This window comes from Lathamus discolor, chromosome Z (genome assembly GCF_037157495.1).
Source record: "Lathamus discolor isolate bLatDis1 chromosome Z, bLatDis1.hap1, whole genome shotgun sequence".
Lineage (NCBI taxonomy): Eukaryota > Metazoa > Chordata > Aves > Psittaciformes > Psittacidae > Lathamus > Lathamus discolor.
In genome coordinates, this window is record NC_088909.1 from 77084143 (window position 1) to 77107130 (window position 22988).

Consider the following 22988-nt stretch of genomic DNA (forward strand, 5'->3'; position numbering starts at 1 on the left):
CCAGATTCCAGTCTAAAGCCAACCCAAGCAGCAATTCAAATTCCATCTTCATGTCCTTAAGACCTGTATCTTTGCGGGATACTCAGACTTGTCTCTAAAAGTAGAGTCTCTAAAATGGATGTGAATTAGTCAAGTGGTTTAATGTAAAAGACGACTAGCAGCTGCTCAAAAAAAAAAAAAAAGTTTGTATTTGGCTAGCTCACATGGTGAACTGCAACTACTCTATGAACTTTGTACGAGGTTCTCGTAGAGTCGAACAGAGGTAGAAACCATTTCAGTTATTAAAAGAATCCAAGTCTTTTTTGTGCAGCACCAAAAAAGAGGAAACTCCTCCCTTTCAAATTGCAAATCTTTATAGTGCAATTCTTTATGGCTAGGCAGAGGACTTCAGATACTTTTCAAATAACCCCCACTGTTTAATCTGTACCCTTTAGGAAGTCAAGCTGTGTGTGTACGTGAGATAGAAACATTTTTGCTGAAATAAGAAGAATCATACAGTTCTCCTCAGCCCACTGTAAAACTAGTTGCTTCTGATAGGGGAAGGAACATACTTTTCCTTTGGAGAGAATGGCATCATATGGCTCATGAATCTGGTTAGCACCTGTGACCAAAGGGGACCACTGCAGGCAAATTTCTCCCCAAAGAGAAAATGGGCAGTAGATCCATTAACAAAATATTGATTTTATTTATGTAGAAAGCCAGCAGCTTCTAAGTTTAATTTACAAGAAAACGAGTCTGAGCCATTCATAAAAGGTCCTATTTATCACTTCCTTTTAAATTTACCATTACTCCAGAGTCAGTTCAGTCAGGGTGTTCTCAGATAGGTTTTAAGCAATTTGTTTGAAATTCTAGCAAATCCAATATCCCAGTAGTCACATCTATTGATTTCCCCACCTGTCCCTGTGCAGTGATCAGCCAATCATATAGGTACAAAACGGTAACACAAACAACTATTCCACAAACACTTAAAGAAGACTTCTGATGTAGTTACAGTTGTAAAGGTAAGTGTGTCACAATGGATGAAAATTGCATTTTCAGTAAGTCGTTCACAGACTGCAGGACATTAATACAGTAGATATGACAATGAACGGATTTTGCAGATGGATAACATTTTTCACCTAAGAATGAACAGCTTTTTGAAGTACTGAAGAAAAATGGGTAAACATTCATACTTAGGAGAAATTAAAATCATGCTCCTACACAAAAGGATTCCATCTTGAAGGGTAAGATTTTTGTTTGATTCTTTGTATTTTGTTGAGGTTTTTTTCAGTAGCAGCTGACACGAAAGAGAAAGGCTTTCTTGCTCTTTTTGTTATAGGAAGCCACAGATATCATTTGGTGTCCAAATCCTAATTTATTGCTAAAATCATACATACCTTCTACAGAAACAAAGTGAGCATTTTGCTACTGAACAAGGCTACAAGTTACCTGATGTCCTCTTAAGCCATGCAGAGATTCCCAGGTCTTTTCTTTCTGATCCTTCACAATTAAAGTTGCTTCTAGCTGTTCTCCCCTTCTATATATTATTTTCCTAAATTAGAATGTCCAGTAGGAAAACATTAGCACAGTTTTCCTAATGGATCAGTTTTACATGCATTCTTGGAGGTTTTGACCAAGTGACTAGTACTGCTTTGCAGTTAGCCTAAGATTGTGATTAAACCTCTTTACAGGGGGATTTATTTATAATGCCAGACAATAAATTTTCCTCAATTTATTGATAATCAAGTTTTCCGCCCTCTCTTGCTAATAATTTAACAACATCTGCTTTAATAGAAGCTCAAGAGCTTACCAAGCAACAGTTTGTTCTACCCGATTGTTGTAAGTGCTTCAGGGTAAAAAGAGGAGTACAACACAATATGCACAATATGTGTAACAGCACATATAAAACAGAGTGCTAAAGAATACATTAAATAAAATATAGCATTAATATGTGCAAAAAACCAACACCCAACTCAAATGCTCATACACAAACACATTGCACAGACAATGAGACTGAGCTACAGCAGGGTCCTGCAGGTCTCCTTACGGTTTTACCCTTTGCATTGCTCAGTGCTCTTTGCAGAACGGTTGTAAGTTTCTAGAAGCGGGAGGGATTCAGGTTTTGCACTTGACCCAGTGGCAGACATGAAAATTGAGTTCCCACAGGTCAGAGCTCTACAGGCCTTGCCTGCTGAACTGTACTGTTCTATGTAGTATGCAAGGGACTCCGTGTACATCTTGGAAGAAGACATCTGCAAACTTCACCAGTAATTCCTACTACAAAGCAGTTAATCTGCTTCCAAACACTTTCATGATACCTTAGACACTAGGAGGAAGCTATATATATATATATATATATATATTATATATATATACTTAAACACATAAAATCAGGTACTTAAATGGGCTGCTGCTTCTAAGAAGCCTTGACATAACGCTTCGCTATTCCCTTAGGAGCCCAATTGTGATGTCCCAGTGCCACCTACTAAGACAGAATGAGGAAGTTCACACAACACATCAGAAGTTTCACATAACCTAGGTCCATTTGCTGTTGCAGGCTTCAACCAGGCTGGCTGACGTCAACTTGAAAAATGACACTGGCTTGCAAAAAAGAAAAAAAAAAAGTTGTAACTCATGAGCATTTGCACACTCATCTCCAAGACACAGAATTCTAATGACTTCCAGAAAGCATCCTGCAGCCATGAGAAAAATCCTGGACAGCACAGAGACTGAAAGCATAAAAAAGCCCTGTGGGACTAGACAAACAACACACAGACTACTTCAGCCAAAATAAGAAAGTATGTAACAGCTGTCCATATGAGGGCAGTTATTTTGGAATAGTTACTCTACAGCGAAAACGTACAATACGAAATACACCCCACCCATTGTGCAAACAAGCTCTTGTAAGCTCACCTGTGTTTATTGCTTCCCATATTCAACTTCAAAGCTTTTGTTTGTTTGAGTTCAAAATTTACAGTATTTTCTACATCTCGTCAAGCCATCCTCATTTCCCCTTGAGGGTTTTAGACTGAGATAGAGACTTAACACTGAGAAGCATTCAGAGAAAGAACATAAAGTTATTTTTTCCAAACTTAGACAAAGACAAGATGAAATGCCATTGGTGTGTCCTAAGGCAAGCTTATGTAAGCTATGAGAGGTGCTCCATAACAAATCTTCCTTCTAGAGTTGGCTTTGTACTTTTCAAGGTACATTTACAAACTTGCGTGACATACCCCACAAAAAAAATCTTGATATTTATTTATCTACGGACCCCACAAGTTGGTCTTATTGGTCCTCTCAAGAGGGAGTCTGAAAACATATACAAGAAAAAAAGAAAACGTAGTTCACATTTCCTGTCAGTGTATAATTAATGTTACCACCATTTGGACAGTTTAGGATTCCTGCTCCAGCAGAGTATGACTACTCTTGTCTTGCACACTATTTTTCTATAGCAGCATGATATGTCAGTGTATACTTTGCTGAAGAGAACTTTCTGTCAACAATCGGTGTTTCACTGGCATTAATGTGCAGTAAAAGACAATGAAGCATGACTCAATCAAACCACCAAATACTGCATTTAAATAACATTAATGCCTGACATTTTAAAAGAACTGTGCAGGATTTTAGCTGCAAGATTCTTGTTAAGGTCAGTGCTTTACTATATACAGCTTCCCATGCCAAGCGTCTGACATAAACTTGTATCAGTAAGCCAATTGAGAATGAAGTCTGAAAGCAGGATTTATCTTCTACTGCAAACATATTGCAACTGAGACTTCTCCAATGCTATTGTTTACAGGAACAAATTTTATTAACCTTTACACAGCATAGAGGTAGAAAAGGATTTTACATTTAATTTCTAATTCCCTTGCTTTTTTTTTTTTTTTTTTTAATCTCAATTGCTGTCCGAATGTCACAGGATGGAGTATAGCTTTGGGTCTCTCCCCATGTATGCCAGTAGAATCCCATGTGCTAGAAAGCCTTTATGTATGAAGGCATGATGGGATGGCAAATCAACACAGCATACACTGAAAGTTACTGAAACTCTTGCCTGATTCGGAAAAAAGTTGCCACCATTTAGCCTTTCACAGCTATGTACATGTGACAGATTCTTACACCTACCAGCATTTTCCATGTAAAGCGTAAAATGTGCACACTTCACTTAACAGACTACTGTTCACAAGTACACAGTCTATGACACTTGTTGCCAGGACTTTTACGACCACATCACTCCTGTGAACTAAACTGTTCAAACGCCTACAAGACAACAGTTAGTGGGGCTGCTACAAGGGTTAGCTGTGTATCAAGCAAAAAGGCATGTAATATATTTAAGTATTAAATATAATTAGCATTGTTGGTTTCATTTTGAATAATATCCCTATTACCATTATGCAGTGGAAGATTAAAAATGTTTACAATGAAAAATAAAGCATATTCACACAGTAATGCTCACAACACTTAGTGCTTAAAGTAACTCTCATCTTCTTAATTTTTTAATAAGTGACTTCCATTGCATAAGTCAAAACAAAATCCAACAAATTCTGAAGCTTTTATCAGGCACAGCAGAGCCATGAGAGGCAATCTAACATCAATAATGATTATTAGTACTATTAGCTTATTAAGAGACTGGAAGCATGATAAAGTAGAAGTGGTAAACAAAACACTGAAGAAAAATTATTCTGTGGATCTCCCTGCCTCCTCCTGAGCATTTCTTGGAAACAATTTAGTTTTCAGATACTTCCTCATATTTTGCTCTGTCCTTGTTCAATTTTATCCACCAGTCACTGGACACCATAAACGGCAGACAAAGATTCAGTTTCATGTGCATTACTGAATGACTGGTTCATAAAGTAAGAATCCTTTTTTTCTAACATTAGCATTGAACATAAAATTATATAAACTGCATGAAATCACTCCATGATGCCCCCCATGACAGTGATCAGATCCACGTTAGCATGACAAAGAGCATGTCACCTTCCATCATCCACTGATATTGAAGGACGATTTGCAGAGACCTAATTGAAAGCCAAGGCCACATTTATAAAATCAAAGACACAGCAGAGATAGAGAACCTATCAGAGAATGTAATTATACCAGTTTTAATCCCAAAACACTGTACCTATGGGGTTAAATAATTTAGTTTTAATATAAGTAAAATCACCGTGCATTGCTCTGGTTTAGTGAATATTCAGCAAAGAGGAAAGAAGACACTTGAATACCTTCCAAATAAATACTGAGGTGCATCCTGGGGCCACACAGACAGCATTACGTGAAATTATCATCCAAAAAGGATTAGATTATGAAGACCACAGTAAACCCAAATTAGGCAAAATATATTCCACACTGGGCAAGATGAAAGTTGAAAAGATGGGAAAGAATGTCCTAAAAGATTCATTTTGTGAGTTTGGTTTTCAAGGCAAATCAACAAAAGGATGGAGAGAGTTCATCACCAGCAATGGAAGAAAGATGCTCTTCATATTAAAATTTGTTCTAAACTGTGATACTGCCAAGGGCTTCTTGGGTTTTACTCACTAGAGAATAATCAAACAACAACAAAAAAAGAAAAATCAGGAGAAAAATGCTACTAAAGCAACTTTGTATTTCAAAAGAGAGTTACAATAATTTTTAGGAGCTAAGTTGTACCACTGAATATGCAGATATATATAAAATTCAGCACCCTGGAAAACCTTCACATATAGGATGACAGAAGTGTGATCAGATGCTGCTGTGAATGATCAAATGATCAAACTAACTTAACTGACAAAAAAATAAAAAATATTGCATTTCATCTAATCCAGGGCTTTAGCAGTGTTTGGCAATTTTGAGAGCCCTTTATACAGCGAAATGGCCTTTATACAGTGAATGGAGTAAGGAAATACGGACTAGATACATGGACAGTAAGCTGGTTTCAAAACTGTCTGTACTGGTGGGCTCAAACAGCTGTGATCAGGCACACAATGTACACCTGGAGGTCAGTCACTAGTGGTGTACTCCAGGGGGCAATGCTGGGGCCAATACTGCCAGCATGGCAAACGAGGTGATCCCCTCTAGTCAGCTCTGGTGACACCATATCTGGAGTAATGACTCCAGTCCTGAGCTCCCTGGTACATGACAGATGCGGACATACTGATGTGAGTCCTGTGAAGGATCACAGAGCTTACTGATGCAATGGCTGGAGCATTTCTTACACAAGAAGACACTGAGAGAACAGTGATTTTTTTAGCCTGTATAAGAGAAGGCTCACAGAGATCCTATATACATGTATAAATACCTGAGAAGCAAAGAGGGAGCCACACTATTCTCTGTGATGCTCAGTGACAGGACAAGAGGCAATGGGCACAAACCTGAAACACATGAAATTCCATTTAAACATAAGAAAAAAACACCTTTACTTTGAGGTTGACTGAACACTGAAACAGGTTGTCAAAAGCAACTCCACCCTAGCAGATATTCAAACTCAACTGGAGATGAGGCTCAGCAGCCCATTGTAGTTTACTGTGTTCCGAGCAGGGGCACTACACTACATGATCTCCAGAGACGCCTTCCAATCTCAGCTGCCCTGGATTAACTTGGTGAAGGCAAACAAGGTCTTTTCCAGCAATGGAAATTGTACACCATATAACTGTATACAATACATAATTGTATATCAAACTTTACTGACAATAAATCTTGTGCTGAATTTGCAAATACGTGTGGGAGGCAGGGGGAGCCAAAAAGCCCTACTGTACTACCGATGTTGTAGGACCTGCTTACTATATGCAGAGTGATAATACAGTAAGCCAAATAACCAAAGTCTTTGCTGAGAAGTATACACACATACGTGCACACAGGTACATACACAATTTGTACTAAGCTGCAAAACTTCCTCTTGCAGGGAATAAATCATATATTTCACAGTCTCTTTCTCACAGATGACTTGCTTGGTGAGAAAATAATCTAATGTGAATTTTGAGACTGACCAGAAGGCAGATCTGTGACCAGTTATTTATTGTACCACATTTATAAACAATAAACAATATTCTAGTCCACCAATCACAGGCTTTCTTCTAAGGAAACAGGTTGTTCTCATGGAGCCATGCTGCTGATAGAGCTGACGTTATCCAAGTAGAAGCAGTCCTCTTGAAATCCAAGGCCCAACACACGAAACACTCCAAAAATAAGGATCAAGGTCTCAAGCTCAGCAATTTTTGAAGCAAGCCAGAGAGAGAAGGGCATATAAAACAGTCAGGACGCTCATTTGGCAGCTAGTGTTACTGTGTTGCCACATTCTACACAAGCATGATTTCTACTGTGTCCCAAAAAAGGGAAAGAAATGCTTTGGTAGGATCATTTGTAAACTTCCAACAGAAGATTTTGCCAGCTGGATTTCTTCTATTCATTTGGAATTTATCACAAACTTAAATTTATCAGATGCCTAGAAAAGCAACACAGTAGCATTTGACTAATGATGATCTGGTTTAGTACCCAACAACTTCTTCATAACATGAGAAAGAGGAGTTTTCCTTTACAAATGGGATATCTGACATCCAAACAGAAGATATTTCAAAGTCCCTTCAAAGTGGGTGAGTTTAAAAAAGTAAGTTGCTCAATATTTAAACAGAGTAAATGAGTTAGATGTTCCCCTTTCAATGACAACATATAAGCTAGCTCTTGTAAGAAGTAATAGCTCACTAGATTATTCACACTAACTACATTGTTTGCCACTGCTATGGCCCCTGTGAAATCACATGAATCTACGCTTGAAGCAGTAACTGGAGTAACTGGAGCCGATCAGTCCCAGTCTTTATAAGATACTGATTTCAAAAAGGAAAACATTTCAGAAATAAATCCTTCTTCCATCTCTGCATGTACAATACTAAACGTACGGCAATGATGAGAAAGGGACAGACATGCTGCATAATTTCTGCAGTAGTCTGAAATCATGTAGCAAAGAACAGGCATTTTCTTTCTCAAAATATAGAATAACCATGAGAATATACTTTAATAAGTGAAGCACATACATGCTTCTATACATAACACAGAGAAAAATGCTTAGTAATATATATTCTTTCATTCTTCATACAAATATAAAAGATCTTCGACACTGTATTTGAAAGAACAGAATACAGTCTTGCAGTGCCTTTACCAGGAACAGTCAGTCACTGTCAGTGAAGAGGGGAGCCAAGACTTTTGAAGCAAAATGAAACTTCTTTCTTAAATATTCAAGACTAAATACATCATCATAGAGAAAAGGAGTGTTCTTCCTCTATCGGCCAACTCTTAGATGTGAGAGCTCTGCAGGATTTGTTATTTGGTTTTGCATGGCTCTGTTATTAGTATTATTATTAGTAGCATTATAATTATTAGTATCATTATAATTATTAGTATTAGTAGTAGTATACATAATTTTTAGTATTATTCTTAGTAGTATTATTAGTAGTAGTAGTATACATACATACATGCACATCATGGCTGTGAAGCAATCAACTTGTGCAACAGAGGGAATACCTGAACATTTGATGCTAACTTTAATCAAAGATTAAAGATGTTGTAAATTTGAGATTTATTCCAGCTTTTCTAATACCTGGTATTTGGAAGACTTTGGTCATTTTAAGTGGTGTATTATCTATGCAAGCATTGTTTTCCATCCAGAATGAAATTTCAGTAGCAGTCAGGAGGCTTTAAAATCAAATCCTACACTTGACATATTAGAAGAAATTACAAATTCCATAATGCATAATATTATTTTTCTAATGTATCACTGGCCCCTAATGAGAAACAATCTATTCTATAGATTTTGCATTCAATCTTTTTGTCAAAAACTACATTGCACATCAAAAGTTAATAGCACTAGGGAGTTCAGTGATTAATATGAAAACAAATGGTATATTACAAATTTTCTTTTGTTCTTCATTCACAATGATGAAACTGCTAGGATTTAACCTTTAAGGGTTAAAGAGTTTAATCAATGTCAATGTCTGATCTTCTGAAGGCGATAAAGAACAGTCTGTCTAGTGATACCCAACAGAACATCACTTTGTCAAGCCACAAAGCACCCAAAAGCTTGTCAAGTAAGTTACCAGAAACCTCTTTGTGGTTAGAACTCAGCTCCTTCCTGCTTGACCTATTATTTGATATTTGACCACTTGGTTGCAAGACACTTGCTCTTTCCAGCTGAAATGTCACTGGGGCATCTTGTCAGCTCCCCGACATCTCGGCCTGACATACAATTTTACTTTTGTGTGCTACAAGGCAGAAAATGCAGGGCAATGGCCTTGCTTTAAATTCTGTCAGCATCAAAGATGGGCGTCACTCTTGGGTCCTACCAACAACAACAAAAAGGGAGTCTATCTGAAGGTCAAAACAGCCATTACTTTAAAGTCTTTCAGCTTAAACTAGATATATTACCTGCAACACTGGTTTGGGAACTGTCCTTATAAAGTACATAAACATATCATCAGAAATCCTCCCTGCACAATTGTTCGTCTTTCTGATGAAATGCAGACTTGATAAAAGGGTGAGTTTTCAGCGCCTGCAGGGACCAGATTCAGCAGCTAACTTAACTTGTTCAAATAGGCAAGTGGTATCATGTAGCTTTACAAGAAGCAACCTGACCTTCTCACATTGACCAGCAGTGACATTATTGTGCAGGAAGAGAAGCAGTCACATCATTTCTGTTTTGCACAACCTGCTTAAAGTTTGCAACTAAATGCTTGTCTTCAGTTGAGCTGACAAGAGAAAAGAGGGGGCTCAGTGAACCATGGCAGGGCTGCCATGAAATGACAGGAATCATTGGCATACATTTCAAATAGCTCTCTCAATCCTATTAAAGTATTGCAGTCCTGCTTTAAAATAGACAAGTATGAAACAACTTTGATAGATAGAGACTAAAATGGCTTATTGATTTTTTTTTTTTAAAGACTGGGGAAAATTACCCAAAATGTGTCATTCTTTAACATTTAAAAATATACTACATAAAAAATGAACAACTGCAATAAATAAAAGTTAAAAAAAAAAAACAAACCTGTTTTGGTATGCAAAGAATGAGAAGCAGAGAAATGTGAACATATGAAAGCACATTTTCATAGAAATGTAAAATTAATGTCAAAAAATACATAAGCTGAACTACAACTCAAAGGTAGCAACAAAATTGCACTTTAATTGCATCATTTTACATTAATGCAATTTTTTCCTTCTAAAAGATTATTGATACAAAGAATCTGAAAATCCATTTTCCATTGTTCTTTTGGGACTGGATGTGACATTCAGGCTGAAGGAATAGACTGAAGACTGAAAACTGGCTCTATTGTGCATAAAACTGTAGCATGTGTCAGGTTCAGCTTGCAATGCCAAAATATCTGGGATACAGCTCTGGTCAGGCTGAATTCCTAGCTTGAAGCCATGGTGATGTTTGAACTCCCTCATGATTCCTGGAGAAAAAGAAATAATAATAAATAATAATAATAGTAATAATAATACCCTCAAACAACAACAAGAATGTACATTTACTGTTAAATGCGTTTCACAAAGGTATGAAGTATTTGCAAGTGTTTGCTTCTTGTTTCACTTACTACATAGTACTTAATGTATCTGTATATATTCAGTCTTAATAAACAGGAACAAAAGACATTAGCTAGAGTATTCTACACTAGTAAGTGTTAGGAAACCATAGCCTACTTTATTTGAAGAGCTACAAATACTTAAAGAAAACTTTTACTCCTCTTCATTGTAATTTCTAGGGTGTGAGGTTTTTTAATCAAGTAAAGAAACTTACTCTACAGTCTCCTTGTCACTGTCAGTAGGAAACATATGCCATGCCAACCATGGAAGGTATTCATTTGCTTTTAAGTATCTTTTATCATCAACTGAACTCAAACCCTTACTACTTTTTAAATGTTAGCCTGTTAAAAGACGACCACAGAATATACACTGAAAGTATGCTGATAGAGAACATGATTCATATTGCAGTAAGTCCTGACATTCAGTCAAACAGCTCTAAAATTTAGACCACTTAAAATTCAACATTAAAGAACCTCCAGCACCAAAACATTGTGTATCCTACTTTGAAAGATTATGGATACTATCAGCATAACAGCAATAGAATTTTTTTAAAATGCTAAATAAAGACACTGTATTCTCTTAAATATCCAAAATAATAAACAAACAGGAAAACACAATGCCATATTGCTTTTCTGTCCTTTAACAAGGTATTTTACCCAATGCAATATATAGCTGTGGAAGTAGCAATTACTTATTTCATCAAGTCATAAAATATATGAAAACTTCACACGCAAAGCATAATTATGAAAAAGACAAAAATTAAATTACTGAAAGACTGTTACAGTATATTTTAGGTATTAAATACCCTTCAGCATTTCAGGAAGAGCACACAATCACAGAGGCAGAAATGCGTATACGCAGAGGGATAGATTCCAATATACATACTCACACATATCAAGAAAGATGCAGAAGGGTATGTGTATATTCATATTTCAACAAATCCAGACTCAATTACATGTATAAAGACACATTCATGAAATATTCCCCTTTCGTCTGTTACTATTGCTGGAGAAAAATCAATGGTTGTCTCTAACACATACTTCAACAGTTCCCTTTGATACGGCCTCTTTTGATTTTTCTGATTCACCGTAAGCCATATTACAGCTACTGTAAACAGGTAGGTTACATTAGACCTTCATTAAGAACCCATAGAAGAGCAAATTTAGATGACTATTTCAAGTAGATAGTTAACATGAAGCAGTGCCTTGAGCTTTTCTAAACCATGGTGGTGATGAGGATGAGCTAACCAACAGAACTTGCAAGTATGATCTGCAGATTTGCTTTTCAGTCATTCTGGCTCAACACTATGAAGAATAGGAACCACTAAAATGCCAAAGCAGAAATTATATTTACTGCATTTGTATCAGCACATCTGAAATGAGATCTGAATGAGGACATTCACCTATTACTTAGATTAATAGTGTTATTTGTACACTTTAATCAGCTGATCACATAACCAAAATTCTCTCTAAAATAAGTAATTATTCAAAAAAATTACAGTATTGAAATATGCAAACAATTGTTATGTTCTAAAAACACTTCTGTGTGTAAGAAAATAAAATCAGTTAAGATATAAGCTATAAAAAGGTTTCAGCCTGGGTAACAAATATTGAAGACAAATGTAAACATATTGGTTTGTACTGCTTTTAATACCTCAATTTATCAGCATATCACAAGTAAAAATCACATGCTACAATTACACTCTTATATTACCCTTTTTCCTGATGTATTGAGTTTTTGTGTTTTGGTGTTTTTTTCTAAGAATATGGCATCAAAATCCCAGCAAGGAGATACGGAATCAGATTTCCTTTGAGAGTTACAAAAAAAAAATGTATGAAACTTAATGATTGGCAGCAAGTCAATAGACTATGTTACAGTAAAAGCTTCACTGTTGGGGGAAAAAAGCTCTGTTTATCCAGATCCTGTGCTGTACTTCTTACAAAGAACAGAATACTATTCATTGAATAGAAGGGAAATCAGATCTAATAGCAATGTGATTGATGTAAAAAAATCTTGGCTGTTACTCGTAAGAACTGTTTTGATCCAGTATCATTATATATACTCATGATGAATAATAAAATAGTATTCTATAGGTTAGAAGAACTTTTATAACACTCATTGTTTCAACACATACAGGAATTCACCTGCAGGAATTTTAAAGGCATTTATAATTTCCCAACAGATCTCTTTCAACATTATTGTATTTAAACACCTTTCTAAAACATGTATTAAATTGACAAACTCAAACAGCTATGCCAGAGCTGTGCTTATAATTCTTTGTATAAATATGCATTTAGGTAATTTTTAAAAGACGAATTATGTATCCTCAATAAGTGTCTGTTCAGTAAATCTTTAGCACAGCACCTTTATTTAGCTGATAAGCTGTAAATTATTCCACCTAACTGTTACACTTCCTCGGTAACTAGATATTTAGAACACAATATGTCTAGCAAAAATATGCTTTCAAAATATTTATGTAATATAATAATTGGTCATGTCCTATGGTCATTTTTCAAAGTTTGATAGTGTAACTTTAAAAACCATGTTTTCCCAAAGACCAAAATATGAAAGGTTAGTCTATATTATGGAATAATTGCTTTCTAAACTATAGTTAGCTCAGGCAATTTTTTCGTAATAGACAGGAAAAAAGATTTCTGAAAAAATTTTTCTCTGTAGTTTTTTTTTTCTGTAACTAATCTATGAACACATTTATGATCTAGATTAAAGATTCTCTTAAATAAATGAACTGTTTTATCAAACTTAAAACTGATTTATAGTGGGTTGCTTTAGTATGTATGATGTTGGAAGGAAATATTATAATGCCATCATGTATTATACCCTTACATACACTTTTATTGGAATGTCAGCCTACTCAAAAGCATCATGTTGTGATCAAAGACACCCCATTTTGCTTTATATACCAATACTTGTGGAACAATATGCACAGTTAGACACTTGGAATTAGAAGATTATGCACGTGTTATGACAGTGATGCAAACAGATAACTACATGAAAAAATTCACTGTAAGAAGTGTATTGTTTATCTTCAATTGTAGGAGTAAAATCTATACCCGGAACTCAAGCCACAAATCAGAGTGTTTTCAAGCCTTCAAAGTCTACACAAGGACAATTTTACTGGACTACAATTTTCACTATAATACCACATGACAACCCTTCAACTGCTCTCTACTATTTGTAAGTTACAGCAATAGGTCCTTCCAGTTCTGGGATTTGCCACCACTATTTAGGTACTTTAAACTGCCTTCAAATTTTAAATTTCAAAATACAGTAGCCCAAACTTCCCTTCCAGTTTCTCATGACATGTAACATTCTATATTAGAAAAAAATCAGAATAATAAAAAATTATATGGGTTTTGCAACTTCAGGCTTCTGGGTAGTGAATAATGATCCTGCATATATGGCTTCAACTGAAGTAAGAAAGTACTGAATCTGCTTAGAATCAGAATAGAAAATGACCAAGTAAGGGAAGAAATAAAAGGGCAGAAAGAATAATACAGAAGATACAACACAATATAAAGACTCAGTTATGGTGGTTTCCTGTGTGGTGATACAGATGCAGTAATAAGTTTAGTGTTACACGACAAAGTAAATTCAAGACAATTGCTAAATTATTACAAGGCCAAAGAGTGATTTGGAAATCACCAGATCACAGGATACTTAGGTGTGTGAGGATGCCTGACAGCAAACAGAAGCATAGAGGGATGAGCCAACTGTAGTTTCTTCTGAATTCTGGCAACCCCTAATCTCTGGAAAGGCTGTAGCACAATCCCTCAAGGATAGGAAGAAATCTAAGGTAAGCAAAGACACAGACAGCAATGAGGGGTAAGTGGGAAAGAGTCAATATATTTCTCCACAATTGATTTCCGATACTGATTTCAATCACCCCAGCTCTAGAATATAAAGAAATACCAGTAGACAGCAAATCAAATGGCCAATAATGTTCTCTTCATCTTCTCCCACCTATACTACCATCATAGCTTGCATCATTTCACTGGAGCAGTAGCAATTCCCCTAAGTTACAGAAGCAACCATTGTCTTCAAAAAACTTTTTGCAGCACTTATGTGGAAAACCTATTTCCCTCTAGAGAAGGCTGTACATTTTCAGATCATTCACAACTCCCTTTCAGACTGCTGTTTCCAAAACTGAGTTGCCTGTTTACCAGACAATGCCAAAGGACTTCCAGTATTCTGCTCATTCTTTTGCTGTTAAAAGTAGTTCCAAGAGCTATTTCTTACTCTAAGTGCAATAAATAAAACATCAGACTGGTGAAAATGCTAGAAACTGGTGTTTAAAATGTACTAGTGGGTGTCAGTGCAATACAGTGGTATTTGACAAACTTTCTGAAAGCAGGAATGTATGCCAGTCAAAACTGGAAAGTTTCCTTCCCATGTCAATGATTTTGCAATTTTGTATGCCGAGGCAGTAGGACTAAATTGGTGCTCTGACACAAAGTAGGAAAATGGCAACATTCAGTATAAATTTTAATTGTCAGCATTCCTGCCTGGATACTGCAAACAACTTGCTATCAGAAAATAATTCAATGGGCTGCCAGCTCATTACGTATTAAGGCAGAAAGGTAGACACATAACACACTTTGGGTGCTGCTAGCCACCAGTACTTTTTTCATGATCAAAGAATTCCCTCTTCCAGTTTCAGGAGTTTTTAAACAAACATATGAGGCTGAAGAATCTGGAAATTATTATTTTTTTCATCTTTTCTAATGAAGTCACACTCTAGAAGCTCAATTAAAGGCAATTAAGATTTAACATTATTTTATTTTTCTAAAATAAATTCTTGTTTTATTCAAACATACTTAAACCTGGTAAGTTTGAAGATTGCACGGGACTGGATGTATTATCACATCAGATGAACACCTTCTCTTCAATGTTTTGTTGGCTTATCGACAAATAACTTGTTTTTGCATTGCTAATTTTAATGATTTCTAAATATTTTGGCCAAAATCCAACATACAGTCTACATAGTAAATTTCTCTTCCAGGTGCTTCATTGCAATAGACATTGAAATCTCCCATTTTCAGGTCAAATTTTCTGCACTACACTAATAATACCAAAACATTAGGCAAAGTATGTAATGCACTATTTTCATGGTGAAACACTCACTCTGTACTGAATTCAGTCCAGGTTTTCAAATTCTTTGGTACTTTTTGCCCATGCTGTCTACCACTGTCTTTCCACTTTCTCAAGAATGGAAGCAACTTTTATATATTTATTTTTAGTCTAACTAAAATGGCTATTTGTTTATCTTGTGCTGCATGTTGCAAGCAGCACTGAAAAGCACACTGTACTCTTACAAACTGTTGTGACACCTCTGCATGTTTTGCAGCAGTGTATAAAATTAGCACTATCTTTAACTGATGCTCCTCTTGCTCCCAGGAAAGCCCTTCCTGCTATGTGAATTTTCCCGCAGCATTTCATTGCCTCAGATCAGTATTTCTCTCTCTCAAGGTTCCCTCATCTCTTTGCTTCTTTCTAGCAAGAAGGGGAGAAGGTGACTACAACCAGAGACTAAAACACTCACAACACTATACTGAGGCACAAGCAGCTCATGAAATCCTCCCCACTTAGTCTTTTCTTCTTCTAGTGCTAGTGGGAAAACAGTCCCTATCCAACTAGTTGAAGTGTCAAACTTCACATTCTCTTGAGAAATGTATTCAGTCATCAGCTGAATTCCAAGACAGCGTGACTGTCTGATGTAAGCTTTCAAAGTTTTGTCTCAGTTGCATATATACTGCCACTCTAGCAGAAAAAGGAGAAACGTGTATTTACATTCATTTTGCCAAACATTAGCATCTTCTGTCCTATCATTTGAATGCAGAATTGTTAGGAGAAAACAGCTTAGAGAACAAGGGTTGACACATACAGTGTGAAATCTTAAGGTGCTTGAATGCAATGAGGGAGAAAGTGAGACAGAACCACATTTCATCTCCCTAACTGTGCTATAGTCCACATGAACTTTGTGACAGGTCTCTGTCTCTCAGCCACACTTCACTAGCTTCTGCTGACATTCAGCTGTCAGACAGCAACCCTTTACCATGCCCCTAACATGCTCTACAGCTTCACCCAATTAACTCTCTCTCACTTGACATTGCAGCAAAAAGCTTCATAATAGGTGGTCAAGGTGCATGGTGTCTGCTTGCCCTCTAACTACTCACACACAGCAAAATGCGTAGTTACCTTCCTTTTTGTCTGCACCAAACTGATGCAACTACAGTTTAGGCATTCTGCTACTAAATAGGACAAGGACAGCAGACCTTTGCCAGTGGTGCATTAATCTATCTTTTACCAAAGACTAATTTTAATGAAGAATCCTACAGATAATCATCATAAACATTTTGGTAAAAATTACACTGATTCAGTAAAATACTTCAATCACTTTTTAATTAATAAAGATATACTGTATCAGCAATTTGGCTACAAGAGAGGAAGAGGGAAAAAGTAATTATTTCTAATAGTAACGTTTAACAACATAAAGGAGAAAGGTCTAGGAACAATGAAAGTGCCTTTATGATTCAGCTTTCTTGCATTAAAAAATCTTTAGGCATTCAGAAGATTAATTTTTCCTATGCATTTATGCCAAACATGCAATTTTTGAGGAAAGATGTTCAAAAATATAAATCCATGTAGCTAAGAAAACAAATTAACTATTATAAAAAATGGAAATCAACATTTTAGGATTCTGCCAACAGCTTATATAAAAATGAGTACAAAGCTGGAACTAACTCTTTGCAGACAGATGCATTGAGAATTCTCCCATTTGTCCCCTGCTTTTCTCAAGTATATTTGTAATAAACATGTAGAATAAGTCAGAAAAGGCCCTTGAAAATCCAATATGCAGTAAGTACTGATGATGCTTAAGCACTCTTTGCTGAAGAGGTACAGTGTTTACCATGGATGGAATAGTCTGGATGAGCACTGGTGTCTGGACAGTGGAATTAGAACTGCCATATGTATGCTGAGTAAGAATGCCTGCATTTGTATTAGGCTTCTGGTTAACCTAAATCTCAGCTCATCTAAATAACTGCATTGAATTGAGTAGCTTCTTTTAAAGTTCCTCTAATAACAGACCTAAAAATGTTTAGAAATGAACTATTACTACTGAACTACTCAGTTTTCCAAAATTAATGTTTATGATTAAAATCATAAATGTATTAGGAGGACACCCTTTTAACACTGGCCAATGCACTGTACATTGTCTGGATTGTCCAATGCAGAGGTGTAGCCTGCTACCTCTCAGCCAAAACCCTGATAAGGGCTCCATCCCCCTTCCTCATAAACTAGCCTAGAGATAGATTCACCAGGAAGAGGTACTTTTGGCTCCCTGTAGTTTTGGGATAGTTTTCAAACTTTCATTTGTTTAACCAAACCAAGGACTTTAATAACCAATAACCCTTAGCTGAAGTTACGTCAGGAGAGAATTAGTCCTGTTGCAAATCGCATGCAGTATCTGAAGCAGTGTATATTCAATAGAGTTCTAAAGGTTAGTTTTATAACAGTAATGATCAGGGAAAACAGTTGGCTTTCCAACCAACTTCTTGCTTATAAAATACCAGTTGATATCTGAATGGCCTAAAAAAATATTTTAGGCTCAATTTCAGTTGATGGCTAAGATGTAGGTCTTTTGTAAATGCAAGATCCAAATTACACTAACTGGGCAAGGAATCAAGCTTATCAGCTATAAACAACTTGAGTGCGGGTGAACTAGGTTTACTGTCTCTGTTGGTTTTGGCCAAATTTATATATACAGCTATACTTCAGACCGAAATTAAAGAAATAGAAATCTAATAATTACTTCAACTTTTTATACTTACCAGATTCCTGAGTACAATCAGCCTCTAAGAGCTGCTCTTAGCTCAGGTATTGGATAATCACTATTATGTGAGGCTGAACATCCTGTTTGAGTGAGTCCACTTGCAAAATGGAAGGCAAATGTAAGTAGCATTTTCAGTACATTTTATGTGAATCAACATAAAAAACATGCCAATAGATTTTCATCCTTTCATATATATACGTCAAATGAGTGCTCTGAAAGCACAAGAGAATAGCAAAAACAAAACAAAAAAACCCACCCCAAAACCAGAACCCACCATTATCACATACAACACTACAAACTTTCATTCAGTGTGTAAAATTTTTAATTAGAAAAGTCATGAAGGACATAAAAGGAGACTTGTGGAAAGGTTTCTTCAGCTTTCTGGTTTATGAAACAAAACAGCTGTAACAAAACTTTAAAGAATAATTTTACACAGTGATATTCCAGTAATTTTGTGTGCCTTGAACATTCCAGAATGACATCTTTAATTTCTTTATTCAAGGCTCCTGATTAATGATGCTCTTATAAAAAAAATCTCTTATTTAAAGTGTAGTAAACTTAAGTAAGTTATTAAATTAAACTAGAAATTCCTGAAGCAATAGGATGTTTTGACATGCACAAATTAAAACAGAACTGTGTTACTTTTAGTGTCAGGAAAATTTGCAAGGTCCTGGTTCAGTTACAATACATGCCCAGGCTCCCAAAAGAGTGCAGTGCATTCAGCACACTCTGAACAAGAAAACTTGATGTCACACAGAGCCCGAAAGACTAACAGGTCCCTGAGCATAAGCTTATAACCACCATATGAGCTGATCCTTTTTTGATCACAGAAGACCCTTGGTACCCAACAAGCTGAAAAATTAGTGAAATATTTCATTACTGTAGCCGCCAAAGACTGTCAAATTACCTGTAACCATTACCCAGGTAGGACAAACGGCCTTTAAAATACTGATGAACATACAAATTTAAGTGAAGCAAGTATTGCAATGTCAGCTTTATGGTGCATCTTACTGAATGAACTATGGGTTTATGGACCAATTTCAGTTGAGAGCCAGATCCAAAATTGTGGTGTCTTAAAGCAAGGTAGCTTTACAGGTTCCACAGGCCTCTCTCTAAAACAAATTGAAGCAATTACACCATTTGAAAAGGATGAAATGGAATCATTACATCATTATAATGTCACTTTGCTTTCCTAATATCATCACACATAGCAGGGAAACTCTGCTGGGGACTGACCACATTACTCTTGCATATATTTTTTGTTAATTTTATTGCTTCCATGTAATTTAAAGATATCCTACCTTCCACTAAAAAGAAAAAAGTAAATTGATTGCTTAACAAATAGGTCCTTTTGAAAAGGTACTATTTATAAAATAAGTCAACAAAACCTCAAATTCTTGTAAAATTGGAAAGCAAAGTTATAGCTTAAGAAGCACGTTTGTTTCTAAACCTCTTTCTTTAACTGAACCATTACACAAACTGAAGAAAACACAAGATATTAAAAAAAAAATCACTATTATTATTACCATTGTAACATCCTTTCAGTTGACAATAAAGCTCTTTACCTCAGAGTGTACTCATTTCACATTTTTATAGTTTCTTCAAGCACTGGTTTATTCAACAGGTCAAACTGCTTCAGGGAGCCCAGTCCCTGGAGAAAATAGGTCCTTAACTATAATCAGCTGGAAAAATTGTGCTTTCTCTACATAATGTGGGTTTCATAGGCTTCTATGAGAAATTTTTATACCTAACTTATAAACAACAACAACAAATAAAGAAATATAGATTGGGTAAATATTAAGCAGTGTGACTTAAATATGAAAAACTCAATAAAAACAAACATTAAGATGTAACTTGCTGACTTTATGCCCTTAAAACATGTCAGTGTCACAGGAACAAAATTACATCAATAAAATTATGAATTAAGAACACTGTTATGCTTCACGCCCTAACTCTGAATTTCCTGTCTTTTTATCTCTGCAAGTCATACTCTCTAGTATATTTTAACATATTGAGTTTTGGTTTTGAGATTGTTTTTGTTTTTGTTGTTTTGTTGTTGTTGTTGTTCTTATTATTATTTCTTGCATTAACTGTTATGCTTAAAGTACAAAATGCAAGCAATCAGCAATGGAAGTAGGTAAACATGTATTTCTACAAAAACCAAGTACAGAAAGGAATGCAAAGGTTTGTTCTTTTTCTCCGCAGTTTAAAAGGATACAAACATGCACAATTATGGGAAAGTTTTGCTTCAGTAAACCAACAGAAAAATATCTGATGATTTTATAAATTTCAGAAAAGTACAAAGTAAAGCAGATTAAGCAGCAGAGACAGTCATCTCCTCTGAAGTTTGCCCACAAGCTGGCACTGAATTCTCTGCTGGTGGGAATGCCATCCTGAGGGAAACACAAACCTCTAAATATGAGATTTGGCTTTACAAACACTTACGGTATGACTTTTGAGGGGACTACTTATTTCCCCACTATTTAAAATGTAGGTTTATGCTTAAATATACTCTCCAGGACAAATCCTGTTAAAGGTCAGCACAAATCTTTTGCATTTTGTTCTGTTTTTTAATGGGTGTGTGTAGCATTAGCCATACTACGTTCTAAGTGCGGCAGTGAGTGCTGCACATACATGCACTTCTGAGGTGATTCGGAGAAAACTCCAGGCACAAACTCGCCAACAGAGTTTCAAGCTGACAAGCAGGTATTCTTTATTGCGGCACCGGGAGACACGGGGGATAGCTCCTCCTAACGTGTGTCGCCGTATTGCTACTCAGGCCATCCTTATATAGCCCCTCGGCATATATACATATTCATGAGGCTACGCATGAATTACATCATTTTCCAGAAAGTTTCCCACATGCGTGCAAAAATGTGATGGTGGTCTCTGAGGGTCATTTACTTCTCCCAACAATCTTCATCACTTCTGGCAGTCTCTGAAGCATCAGCTTAATTAATTAACATTACAGACATGGCAATCATCCTGTCCTTCTACTTATCAGTTAGTTTAACTGTCCCGGATACTCCCCAGTATATGTTTACACCAGCTGAATGGGTTCATTAACACCACAAACAGCAATCATCCAGTCCTTCTATTTATCAGTTAACTGTGCCCATCCTGGACATCTGCTAGTCCCAGATACTTCCCCATCCTCAGGTCCGGTTTTGCTATTCTGCTTTTCTTACACTTTTTGTACTAAGGTCCCGAGGACCTAAAACTATGTCAACTACCTTCAAGCACCGCAGTTATTTTCCATTACAAAGCTATCAAACTTAACATTACTTAGAACTGATTACATCGTGCTTTTGTGCCTCCTTGTCTCAGCGGCTAGCTTAGAAAGAGGCAGACTCCTGGAAACACTGTCCTAGGTCTTGCTCTCTTGTATTTTTTCCCTGCAAACTGGTTGGTGAGCTAGTGGTACAAAGTAAACAAGAAACATCACAAAAGAGAACAAAAATCCTTCTACCTATCATTCCCAATCAATTGAATTGCAACTCACAGGTAGCATCTACACATTTTGCACTATTCATCAGAGCTAATGCCTGAGGATTAGCACTGAATTTTCTCCTTATAAACATGCTTTCCATATTTACCTTGAAACACAAAACCAAACAGGTGTCAGAACAAGAAAAAAACTATTGACAACAGTGTATCTTATAGGATCTAAATTTAAAATGTCAAGAAAATATCAGGAAGATGACAATCTGGATTGCAAGGATTCATTTGCCATTTAAGTATCCGAGCTAGACTCATTCAAGCACAGCCATGCTTTAATCCCCTCCAAAAATTTCTCAGTGAATTCAGTCTCAGAACAAACAGACATTCCCTTTATGTTTAACCCACAGTTTAGCAGGGAATAATAGAAGCTTCCCAGCTCTCTTTCTTGAAATAACTTCTTCAAAAGGGAGGAGGAAGCACCTTCTGGCCTAAGTAAAAGTCCTTGAGTCTGGAAAGAAGTGAATTTGTCTGCCTTTGTAGAGAATATTCCTTTTCTTCTATAAAGCCAGTAAAATTGTATCCTCAGCTGTGTTCTTTTGTAAAATTTTTCCCCAGGGTTAAATGTCTTGGTCTATAATATCCAGTTCTCAAAATAACAGCTTGTCTAGCAATCCAAATACATTTCTTTCTACTGTGCAGCATTAGCGGTATACGTAATAATATCCAAAATCTTCTTTTAATTTGACATGCTAAAAATGTCACTTTGTTTCTTTTGCCTTCTTCCCACACCTCTCAGAGGAGTGTGTAGAAAATAGGAAGGAAACATATGCGGCTAGTGAATAAAACTCTTTGCATACTACCAATGAAACACATTTCAAAAGACCATTGCAAAGACCTCTAATAAAGAAAAATACATCACATTGCTGTGTCCCAAGTCATAATTACCTTCCAGAGCAAACGGGGTCTTTGTAAAACATTTAGTTGCAGGAAACCCCATGCACCATTTTGCAAAGAAAATAAAGGACTAACTTGTTCCAGTATTTTTCCTTCAAGAACTGAACAAAATGAAGTGTAGGTATTTGCTTCCTTTTTCTCCGTTAATCTGCTACACGCAGAGAATGAATGCATGATGATTTTTTACAGGGCAAACTTGAACCTATACTTCAGACTTGTTTCCTTA

The 22988-nt window shown here is 36.1% G+C and overlaps 1 protein-coding gene across 1 annotated transcript in view; it reads right to left on the minus strand.

The window, feature by feature from the left end:
* Positions 1 to 10299: 10299 nt before the first annotated feature.
* Positions 10300 to 22988, minus strand: part of CCDC171 (coiled-coil domain containing 171) — a 144580-nt gene continuing 131891 nt past the window's right edge. The window contains exon 25 of the mRNA XM_065662549.1: positions 10300 to 10385. Coding sequence (XP_065518621.1) covers positions 10377 to 10385 — 9 coding nt within the window. The 3' untranslated portion in view covers positions 10300 to 10376. The remainder of the gene's footprint in view (positions 10386 to 22988) is intronic.